The sequence below is a fragment of the Eufriesea mexicana genome, unplaced genomic scaffold, assembly GCF_001483705.2.
Source record: "Eufriesea mexicana isolate 0111107269 unplaced genomic scaffold, ASM148370v2 scaffold654, whole genome shotgun sequence".
Classification (NCBI taxonomy): Eukaryota; Metazoa; Arthropoda; class Insecta; order Hymenoptera; family Apidae; genus Eufriesea; species Eufriesea mexicana.
This window is the reverse complement of record NW_016908877.1, coordinates 1,584,828-1,597,078: the sequence shown is the minus strand read 5'-3', so window position 1 is coordinate 1,597,078 and position 12,251 is coordinate 1,584,828. Positions and strand designations below refer to the sequence as shown.

The 12,251-nt window shown below is 26.7% G+C and overlaps 2 protein-coding genes across 3 annotated transcripts in view; both read left to right on the top strand.

Moving 5' to 3' along the window:
- Positions 1 to 265: 265 nt before the first annotated feature.
- LOC108546452 (baculoviral IAP repeat-containing protein 3) lies at positions 266 to 5,999 on the top strand. Of its 2 annotated transcripts, none has more exons than XM_017898523.1 (3): positions 266 to 306; positions 3,954 to 4,827; positions 4,905 to 5,999. In XM_017898523.1, exons 2-3 carry the CDS (start codon positions 3,988 to 3,990, stop codon positions 5,271 to 5,273), a joined length of 1,209 nt encoding a protein of 402 aa, XP_017754012.1. In that variant the 5' UTR covers positions 266 to 306; positions 3,954 to 3,987; the 3' UTR covers positions 5,274 to 5,999. The 2 variants fall into 2 exon arrangements, with proteins under 2 accessions (XP_017754012.1, XP_017754013.1); XM_017898524.1 differs by lacking the exon at positions 266 to 306 and adding an exon at positions 1,979 to 2,249.
- Positions 6,000 to 8,213: 2,214 nt separating this feature from the next.
- The window catches only part of LOC108546448 (protein SON), a 6,063-nt gene continuing 2,025 nt past the window's right edge, over positions 8,214 to 12,251 (top strand). Inside the window, exons 1-11 of the mRNA XM_017898510.1 lie at positions 8,214 to 8,650; positions 8,735 to 9,061; positions 9,212 to 9,902; positions 9,984 to 10,135; positions 10,207 to 10,352; positions 10,420 to 10,528; positions 10,610 to 10,767; positions 10,833 to 10,943; positions 11,019 to 11,132; positions 11,732 to 11,893; positions 12,077 to 12,249. Coding sequence (XP_017753999.1) covers positions 8,332 to 8,650; positions 8,735 to 9,061; positions 9,212 to 9,902; positions 9,984 to 10,135; positions 10,207 to 10,352; positions 10,420 to 10,528; positions 10,610 to 10,767; positions 10,833 to 10,943; positions 11,019 to 11,132; positions 11,732 to 11,893; positions 12,077 to 12,249 — 2,462 coding nt within the window. The 5' untranslated portion in view covers positions 8,214 to 8,331. The remainder of the gene's footprint in view (positions 8,651 to 8,734; positions 9,062 to 9,211; positions 9,903 to 9,983; positions 10,136 to 10,206; positions 10,353 to 10,419; positions 10,529 to 10,609; positions 10,768 to 10,832; positions 10,944 to 11,018; positions 11,133 to 11,731; positions 11,894 to 12,076; positions 12,250 to 12,251) is intronic.

Here is a 12,251-nt window from a genome sequence, read left to right as displayed (position 1 = left end):
ACATTATCATTAAATTGATTGCTAATTAAAGTAACATTATTGATTAATATAACAAATACAATTTTCATTCTATCAAAACTGAAGTTTAAATTGTAATAATAAAAGTATATATACTAATACAATATATTATACGTATTATTAGATATAAATAATATATCTTTTGTAATGTTTAAAAAATAATTATGTTACTCAGTAATTGAAACTTAAGATAAGCTATCTTAGATTAGTTGATAATATAAGTAATCCTATCAGTCCCTATATATTAGCAGTTGAAGACTGATATTGTTAAATGTGTATTTATTGAAGGTGAGTACAAATTAAACATATCCTGTATCATGTTATAATAACGTTACAACGCATTATATTTTCAAAATCATTTCATTTGTACTAAATTTTAAAATACTACACGATATTAATGGAAAAAGATATATATGTAATGCTTTAATTCATACAAGCATAATGTAATATCAATATATATATATATATATATATATATATTTTATATAAATTATTTTTATAATTAAATATATTCCGCCCTTATATAACAATGATATTTTACTTTTAACTGACTCATTATCAAAACACTACATGAGTTGACAAATAACAATAAAGAATATCCTAAAAATTGATTGCGTTTATTGAAATATATCAATGATAAATGAAATCAAGTTACAATATATGTCGCTTATGAATGCCTGAATTCTTTTGTCACGAAAATATTTTTTTTATATATATAAACATAAGAAAATTCAATATAATATTCTTTTCGTTCGAGGCTCTATTTTTGGGGGCTCGATTTTAAATATTGATCAGGTACGCAAACTGCATACAAATTGGTTATTATGTCATTTCATTATAAATTGTTTCCATCTGAAACAAATGTGAGCAAATACAAAGACTAATATAGTTGAAATTATACAAAAAGTGTATTGTATACATTTTTGTAATTATTCGTTTATTATTTTACAAATATTGTTGAAAATACTTCCCCCCCTCCACCTATTGCTGCGTATATGTGTACATAACTCTGCTCGATAATTTAAAGATGCTGAACGAAATGTAATGTGTTATCACTTTTTGATTTATGAAACTTTTGAAGAATTTATTGCTTGAAGTGTACAATATTTTGGACACCCTTTTTGTATTCTTGTTCTGTAATATGTCCTCAATATTTATAGAATGTGAAATCTGGCCACATCGGAAGTTAATTATGAATGTGTATCGACATAGGAAATAACGCAATATCTTAATCCTGGTATTTTTCACATTTTTTATTATTATAAGATTTTGGTTTAATAAAATCGAATGAAGAATATCTGGTTTATAAAAAAGCGCTATTACCACTTTATGAAACACCCATTACTAAAAAATTTAATGATACTTGCATTTCTCGTTTAAAACTTTTCCTGTATATTTTTATTTGTATGAATCTAATTGAATAGATAAATAAAAAACAAATTATTCAAATGTTTAGGTAATATAATTTATAACATTTATATAAATAAAATATAAATTTTAATTTTTAGCTTTATTTGTAAAATATAAAATATAAATATATTATGAAAATATCATAATACTGAAATAACTATTGCTATTAAATTAATCATCTTTTTAACAAAGAAATTTCAATCTTTATAATTAAAAATTTATTTCACTTTTAGTTTCTTTATTTAAAAAATTACATCGATATGCCTAATAATAATATGTTTATTATAATTGTAAATACGGAATGTCACAATAAAAATCGAAATTTTAATTGATTTATTGACATGATTTATTAACTATAACTATAATGAAATTATAATGACTCATGAACAATAAGATCTATGGCGACTAAAGATTTTGAATTTGTTAACACTTTAAAAAATTTTTAATTTCAAATCATTTTTAAAATGATTCTAATTTTTGCAGCTCTGAAAAATTTGAAATTACTTTCAAATTGAGATTCAAATGTCCATCACTAGTAGTAACAATTTCCTTTGATCGGCGGGTTGCGCATGCGTAGTGAAAGCTCGCTGCGTCATAGTTCTGAATAACCTCCTTGCTCGCATACGCTCCAGCAACAACGTTGGAGGTCGACGTTACAGATTGTATTTATAAAAAAAAAGAAGAAAAATAAGATGTTTAATACAAATAAGTTATTTTGAGTGCGCGTAAATTTATTAATTAACAAACGGGATAATTGGATAATAAATAAGGTGCAAAAATAAAGTGCGTGTGCATTAGACTTCACAGTTATTCTGATATCGGTATGTTATGTCCGTAATGCGTTTTTGTTTTACTAATCATAAGGACGTAATACTTTTTAACGAAGACATAATTAGAAATGTTATTAATTTACAACTAAAATAAGATACTAAAATGATTTTAAGATTCGAAATTATTAAAAATTTACAAGTTTATAAAATTTTCATAAATTATGCAAAAATTGCTTTCAATTTATTAATTCAAATATCAGTTGACATCTGAGTAATATAAACGTAGAATAATTTATATAATGAACATAATTCTTGAAGATAAAATTTTCATTTTTGTTTCAAGGAAATGATGAGTTATGTTTGCTTGAGTCTATCTCTCTTGCATACCAACTTCCGTTGTATTCTCCCTTTCTTACTCTTGATTACGCTGTTGCCAAACGTCACAAAATGAAACAGATGTGAAAGTTCAGACTAACTTTAAGATTTTATTCTGCGATTAAGTAAACGAAAATATTATTTTCTTCTTATTTTTCTTTTTTATAAAGTATTTTTCGTAACTTATAAGTAAAATATAGAAATTACTAAATCAGATAATTTTTTTAAATGTTAATAATATTAATCTTTTTTCAAATTTTGTTGATAAAGATGTTAATATAAAATATGTATCTTATTCAGAAAATATAAATTCAATAGTTCCAAAGTATTCCAAGATGAGTAATTAAAGTCACGTTCATATAAATAAAAATGTTAGGAAAATATAGGTTTCAGAAAGAAGAAAAGGATCTACTATAGATTTCCACTACACAGTTTAATAAACCGGTTTATTGCCCTGTATAAACTAAAGTTTTTTAATAGTGAGAATATATTACTAGAAGATTAAATTTGGAATTTTATAAACTTACATATTGAAGAGTCTTAATTTTTCTATTTTTAATTGGAATTTAATAAATAATTTTTGATAGTATACATTTATTATATAATTTTAATTTTATATAAAAATTGTAAACTGAAAGGTTAAATTAGTTAGATATTTATAACTTTATGGTAAATTTATGAAATTATAAAATAAACTTATGGTATGAAAAATTGTAAAATGTGAGCTACTACGCCCTTGTCGATACATTTCATTCTCATGAGTATACAGTGGTGTAATGCAACAAGAGGACTTAAAATACGGATCGTACAAGCGGCAACGTTGCACAGGGCGGTGAACATCATGAGTTTGTGTAAACTCTAAGGAAAGAGAGAGGGAGGGAGGGAGTCAGAGAGTGAGAGAGAGAAAAAGAAATTCTTCTCGGAAGTTTTCGTTCGTGTGCGATACGTAGGCTGCGTCATTTCAACGTTATGTATTGTGAAAAGTCCACAATACTCTGTCATTCACGAATCATAACGACATTGCAATCATCTAGCGCATTTAGAACTCTACCCCTTCTCTTTCCTTTTTTATCAGATGCGGGTGGTATGCAACATACACAATGTTTCATAAATGTATAACACGATTGTGTGCCTTATACATATTTCTTTATTATATATGCATATTCCATATGTTTCATAGTTCCATCATGTGTAATTGAGATATTTACTACTTTTTGTTTATAAAAATTAACAAATTATACAAGTATTGTAGATAAAATGAAACTATAATGGAAATACTTATAATGGAAAAAATAATTACAAATTAACGATATTTTAATAAAATTAGCTCAATTACAATTGTTTAATATCTTATTTAACAATTGTAATTTTCTTTAATAGATTTGAAGATACCTTTAATAATAACTCAAATAAAATGACTGGTATTATCAAGCATAGAGAGTTGGGAAATGATACAAACTTCAAAACTTCAACAAATACACATTTACCATCACCAGTTCCTATAACATCTCATATATTGAGTGATGAAGTAGATAATATTGATTATCATTTTGAAGCAGCAAGACTGCATAGTTTTGAAAATTGGCCTGTATCATACATTGAACCGGAAAAACTTGCAGCTGCTGGATTTTATTACACAGGTGAAGGTGATAAAGTAAGATGTTTTGAATGTCAAGTGGAGATATGTCAATGGGTGGAAGGTGATATTCCTATGGTTGATCATCAACGTTGGGCAGCAAGGTGTAGATTTATTCGTAAAATGAATTGTGGTAATGTACCAATTGGAGTAGATCCCAATACAGTTATACCACCAAGATCAAGAAGCAGAGATGTATGTGGTCCTTATGATTTAGAATATCGACCTACATCTGGTCCTGATAACCATAATTTTTCAAGGGAATTACAACTACCTAGTACTGCTAAACTTAGCTGTTTAGGCTTGGGAAGACCTAAGGGGCCAGTACATCCTGAATATGCAAGTTATGATGCTAGACTACATACATTTGTAACATGGCCAAAATCTATGCCACAAACAAAGGAACAATTAGCAGATGCAGGCTTTTATTATACTGGAACTGGTGATCAAACTTTATGTTATCATTGTGGAGGTGGCTTAAAGGATTGGGAACCTGAAGATGATCCTTGGGAGCAACATGCAAAGTGGTTTTCTAAGTGCTATTACCTATTAATGGTTCAAGGACAAGATTATGTAAATAAGATAACAGGTCAGCATATATCTCCACCTTCTAAAGAGGTAAGCATATAATTATATTTATACCTCATTATACATACTTTATTATTATATATTTGTATACATTATATTTATTTTAGGAAACAATGCAAATGAATTTACCCAGTTTTATTAAGAAAGTACAACCTGCAAATACAGAAACAGAGAAAAAGAAAGAAACAGAAAGCAATCCTGGGTCAAGTTCTCAAGATAATAGTATAGAAAGCATTGTCAGCAATGCAGAATCTATAAAAGGAAATTCAGAAGATCTATCAAATATAAAAACACAAACTAATAATAAACCTACGGATGATGCAAGAATGTGTAAAATTTGTTATAATGGAGAATTAGGAGTGGTATTTTTACCATGTGGACATATGGTTGCTTGTGTAAAATGTGCTCCTGGAATGACATCTTGTGCAGTATGCAGAGAACCTGTTACAATGACCGTACGAGCCTTCTTCTCATAGTATTCCATAACTTGTGATAGACAATGAATACAGTTCACATATGATTTCTGTTATGGTGTTTTACACTCAATCATCCACGACTGGTAGCGATAGTATATCGCAAACTGCATTAAATGACATGACTCATGTAGCATACCAGTCTGCGGGTACAAGCTATAAGAATTCTGTTGCATGTTTTTGAAGCCTTAAGTGATGATATTCATGTTATATATATATGGAAAATAAAAGTAAGATTTACTGTAATACAGTTGGCAGTAATTAATGTTTTATAATTGTAACAAAGTCAAAGAATTTCATATTTTAAAATTTGTCTTGGAATAATCAGTATTAAAATGAACAATATAAATACATTTAAGAATTTTGTATAAATTACATAACATATCAGGAATATAAAAATCATAAGAATTTGCTCATACTACTTTTATACAAAGCTTTTAGATTAATTTTATTTCAAACTCAATGTAAGCTGTACCTGCAACTGAACGTTGCTATTTGCACATTCATAAATTTATGTTGTCTGTATCATTGGACTAATCAGAAAGGCAACAGAGTAAATAAATAAGCTTGACACATAGTACAAATAGCAACAAAACATGAAGTCTAGTCATTAATATTACATGACGACGAACAATGAGTAAAAATTTACAACTCTACAGTGGCAGCAATATACATATCTACAGTTAACAAAGTCGAGTTTCATTTTTCATGTATTTATACATTAAACTGTTATACGAAAATTACTTGCATTTTTTATATATTTTTAATATGGTTGATGATTTTAGTAAATCTTGAAATTGTGTGAACCATATTATATTAATAATATTATTTAAAGTACCTAGACAATACCTGACATTTTAGATCATTATTCGCTCGGTAAGTCAATTTTTTTACTATATAGGTTATACTCTTTGGCAATTGGAAATTATATATTTTCTATGTTTATAAATATTTTTACTTTTGAATAAATAAATAATTTTATTTATTTAATATTTTAAATAAATAAGTAAATAGTTTTGTCATTTTATCAAGCTTACTAGAAATTTATAAAAAGTACAAGTAATTTTTGTATAACAATTTAATATATAAGTACTTGACAAATTAAATTGTACTTCATTATCTGTATATAAGTAGCTATCACTGTAAGTTATAAAAACCTAATAAAAGAAAATATTCATTTTATAATTTTATTATAGTGCTAATAAAATTAATGTCTATTTTGTTACCCTAGTTTAGTTATGTCCAATATTATTAAGTTGTGATTTTCATTGATGTAATTTGTTATAAAATAATGTGTAATTTATATGGGTTATATCTCTTATAGTATAAGTGCAGCGAAAATCGAATGTATCTAAACTATAAGCTATATGCACATATATAATTATTTGACTTAACTAATCTAGGGTATATTATCAATATATTCCACCTAGTGAAAATTTTTAGTTCCCCTATGATTTCAAAAATGTATTCATATTAAAGAAACATAGTGTGTATATTTTGTGCACAATAATTGAAAACAAGAAAGAATTGTACATCTTAATACATGAAAAAAAGAAAAAGGTAGGACCAGTAGCCATTCATATACAGTTAATAAATAATGCTAGAACTTTTCTAGCCACCTGTTTTTGGCTATGATTAGTGTTATTGTACATTATTTCAATGGAAGAATGGAATTCATCAATGATTTATTTACTTTAAATTTTAATTATACAATTCACTTCATTTTAAATTTATAAATATACATTCATAATCATCAAACTATATTTTCAAATTAAAATATTTCAAATTAGACATATAATTCTATTTCTAAACGATTTAAATTCAAAATTCAAATGATTAATTAAAATATTTACTTTTGCACTAGATTTCACAATTATTAATGTTATTTTATATTACTGGCTAAATCTTTACATCTATATGTAAGAAAATTCATTCTTATCATGTATTATGACTGAGAAATATTTAACATGTATCATATGCAACTATAACAAGTATTTGATGTAAGGTTGACGGGTTTAGAAATTAGTTAAGTAGAATATAGCATATTACAATTTTGTCTTTTTGCAATTAATGTTTATAAATGATTGAAATATTATGTTAAATTTGTCTGTTGAAACATCAGTCTGTCAAAAATAATTAGAAGTGCAAAGTACAGAAACATAAATATATTACCCATGTATACAATGGATTTTTCTCTATAACTGTTGCACTTATTTCCACTGAGATTTCCACTTTATACGTTAAATGAAATAAACAATTTATGTAAACATAGAAAAATACAACAAAAATTAGATCGTATATAAAATGATTTTGTTATTTAAAATTATAATTACGAATAACAAGTACAAATAGATTTATTAATATTTCAAAAATTTTTTATTACGACTATTTATTCAAATAAATTTTTATTGCATATGCTATCAAATATTAAATAAGTAATATATTTATTCGTTCATTTCATGAAAATCATTATTCATGTAAAATTTTTAAATTTTATGTAATCTATTATATTTTGAAATAATTTACTCAACTTTGACAGTTTTCTATTTATTATAACCTTTTATGTATTTTTAATATTGTTAGTATATAGATTTTGTTTAAGTTCTTCATTTGTTCCTTCCACACATTATTATATAACGTTTATATGTGCTAAAAATTTTTTCACTTTTTAATTCGTTGAAAATTTGAAATAGATTTTTCTCTATCTTTGTTATTTTTAAATGACCTTTGAAATTATTTTTCATTCCAATATTTTTGTATTAAATTTGTATTAAAGCACATAATATTATATAATTTTTTCAAATTTATGAAATATGGAAAATGGAACGATTATTTAATTTTTAATATGGTTTTTGTTTTATTGTTATAAAATACCGTAGATTGATGTTTTCTGAAAACTTTAGTTGGAGAGATGTCGCTAATTTCAAATACTAAAATGGCGGATATTGATTCAATACTACAGAACGACGTGATAGAATGTGATGGTCATTAATATTGTAAATCAATAAAGATTTTAACATTTGTGTTCTCTTTAATTTATTAAAATGGATTAGTATCAGCAATGGGAGACTTGTTTGATATTGCAAATCTAATTACAACTGTTGGTGTTGATAGAATAAAAATTAAGCCGGAACCTGGACTACCAGAAAAATCTTCAAATGAGATATTAACAGAGTTATTCAGTACATTTGACGCTGAAGAAGAAATAGTATCGTCAGAAAATACTGACCAACAAGTTCCAAATGCAAGCATTAAAGTTGAAAAATCCATTAAGTCACAGGTTAAGAAAAAAAAGACTAAAAAGAAACATAAACATAAGGACAAAAAGCATAAAAAAAAGTCAAAACGAAATTCTTCCGAAAGTAACAGCGATCTTGAAAGTAATAAGATATTGTCAACAGTTAAAAAAATAGGTAAGTGTATATATTATATAAAATTAAACTTTGTGTTTTTATAAAAAATAGATATTAAAAAGAAAAAAAAGCATAAAAAGAAAATAAAGCGAAGACATGAAGATGATTCAAGTAAGTCATCAGATTCAGATGAACCAAAAAGTAAAATATCGAAACTTGGTAGTACATGCAACAACATGAAAAAAAAAGGTCAGAATAAAGATAATATATCAGAAAAAAAAAACATGCAAGAGTCAGAAAATTTTGAAAAATCACTGGTTAAAAACAATCCAGAGTTGGAAAATATGTTTACAAAGGAGCCTGATAGTCCTCAACTACCACCTATTGCAAAGAAAATTCAAGATGAACCTGAAGAACAATTAATATCTAAAGTTCTTGGTTAGTATGTATTGCTTATGTTATAAATTTCAAAAATATTGTTAGTTTAAATATGCTTTTTTTTTCTTTACATCATATTTTTTATGAAAAATCTTTATCTGACTTAATAATATCTACTCTATTATTATAAAGTGTCTTTTTTATGTACAGAAAAACCAAAGTCAGGACATCAAGGAAAAATATTAATAAAAGATCTTAAAAATAGTATAGTTTATAGTGATACAGTTAGGGAAATAGAAAATAAGGAAAAGGAAAAAGCAGCTCGAATGGAAGATGGTGAATTATCTGATAGTAGTACAGATAATAGAACTCCAACATTAAGTCCTAGTCCAATCCGATGTACCTCCTTTAGATCATCAACTTTAAGTCCAAATTTAGAAAAGGTAGAAAATAGAGTATTGAGTCCTTTAAAAGGAGAAATAACAGCAAGAAATGATTTAAGATTAATTTTAAGAGAAAAAGAAAAAAAAAGATTGGGAGATGTAGATAAAAGGTTAGAAGGAATAGAAAAATCAAAATTGTATATGGATAATGAATATAAAGAAAAGACATATAATTATAATAATAAAATTACAACAAGCAAAGATAGTAAACATAGTCATAATTGTCATTCTCAAGAAAGAAGAAGATCTGAATCGCGAACACGTATGGCTGTCCGTAGGAGTAAAAGCAGAGAAAGAGATAAACGAAGAGATAAAAGTAGAGACAGGTACAACAAAAGTCGAAGTAGTGATAGGCGAGAGTCTTTAAAATGTAGAGAACGCCGGAGACACAGAAGTCGTAGTGACGATAGGAGTAGGGATAAGTATGCACGAGGACGAAGTAGAAGTAGAGAACGAAAGTTAGTATTAATTTGTATTTTCACAATATATAATTACAAATATAGTTCTTCAGTAAATAATAAATTTTTGTGTCTTATAAGGGAACGAATAGAAATTGATAAAAAAAAATTGTTGGAAATAGCAAGAAGGAATGCAATAAATATGATTAAGCAAGGAACATTGCCATTGGTACAACAAGATAAGGCTATTGCTGCAATACAAGCTGGAGGGAAAACAGTAGATGAACTCACAGGTATTTTCTTTAACTAGTAGCATAATACTATTATTTTTTGATGATAAGTAATGTTTTTTTTTTTACTTCAGATTTTTGTAAATCATTATCAAAATCTGAAGCATTAGGAGAACTTTCTAGTATTTCTTCAGAAGAAGATGGAAGCGAATCTGAAAAAGGTTTTCATCATCCATTTCTACTTAAAGGGCGACCTAGTTCTATTATTATGAACATTAAGGTAAATCTAATATAATTGCCAATATATTATTAATAAATAATTATTTATAAGATATTATTAATATTAGGATGCAAAGCAATTGCCAACCAAAACATTCCAGGAAAAAACAGTAGAATCATCAAATCAGTTACGTTTACAATTTCCAGTATCAAGCGGACAACATCATAGAAAAAGTGGTAATTTCTTTTTTATTATATTCAATATATTTATTTATTTATTTACTGATTTCATTCTCTAAAGCTTCTTACTTGTTACAGAAAATGAATGGATACCAGTAGTTACCCCCAAAAAACCAGAAACAAAAAAGCAATTTATACCAGCTTCTGTTCCAGCTGAACCTTTTACAGTAATACCTTCAACTACATCTACATATCCAGTACAATCGGCTGTTTTTTCTCAACCAATAGCAACAGAGGTGTGAGAATAATGAAACTATTCAGTTGTTTTATATTTACATTTATATGTATTTTACATTTACAGCCAATAGATATTGGTTCTATAGTATCTCAAAGATTAGCGGCAATGAGAAAGTTACGAGAAAATCCAAATGATATATGTGCTCAAAATGAAATGTATCGAGCACAGAATGAGGTATTATTATATATAATGTAAAAAATATTTTAATATTGTCATGTATTTATAATTCACATATATATTATGTAATAGATGAAAACTTGGGCTGAAAGCAAACAAATGCCAGGTCAATTTACTGGCAGTACAGGAGCTAAAGTACTCTCACCTGCAGAGCTTACTTCAGGTTATCAAGCCTGGGCTCGTAAGGTAACAATATTACAAAATAATTGTTGTATTATTTATTATATATTTATTTCATCATGGAAATCTGTTCTAAGCAACTATGATAGAAATATTCAATTTAATTAAATAATTGGCAATTAGGACTGATGAAATTATGAACATGAGATATTAATGTATGTATTGACACAGTCGTGTTATATATACATAATTTCATTCATATTTTTCATTTTTCTTTACAAAAAAAAAGAAAAAAAAAAAAAAAATGAAATGAAAAGAAAACAATGCATTACCTGATACTGATATTGCCTGTAACAAGTTTTCAGGTACAGTCTCTATCAAGATTGATGCTATATTTTAATATATAGCAGATCTGATAAGAACTGTAATGTAGGCACAGACTATTTCTTAAATCGAAGTAGATTCTGTGCCTGCATGGACACAGGAGCACCATTATTTTATACATTTTTGTGTTGCATGATCACAGTACATAGTTAATAATTATACTTCATATTTAATAATTAAGAATAACATATTTAAAGCGAAAATACGTAAATATAAACATTAATTACACAAAATTCATTTATATAATGGGCTCTTGTGAGATTATTGCTAATTATCATCAGCTTCCTATCACAGGATTTCATCTGGAGTTACTGTATTTTTTGTTTATAAAGCTGGGATATTTAGCATTAGTCTGCATCCACCTGAGGGTTTGTTACAGGCACATAACTACGTCAGAGAAGAAACAACTTCAGCGGCGTGATGTCGAATTTATGATTTTTTTGGTAAGTATTTTCACCCCAAAAATATTAGAACTTTATAAAATCGATTAATATGTTAAGATTTGACAATTGGATATAGAATTATTAAATTATTCTATTGATTTTAATCATGTTTCTCTCATCCTTAATCTTTAGTTTTATGAATGCTATGAAATTCATTATATCTTAATCTAATAAACTATTTAGGATCAGTTAGTATCAGCACAGCCTGTATCGGGTGGGATGGGTATGGCTTTACTGCAGAAGATGGGTTGGCGACCAGGGGAGGGTTTGGGAAAAAATAAAGAAGGTACTCTTGAGCCATTGCAGCTTGAAGTAAAATTGGACAAACGAGGCCTTGTGTCAGAACAAGATATTGGAC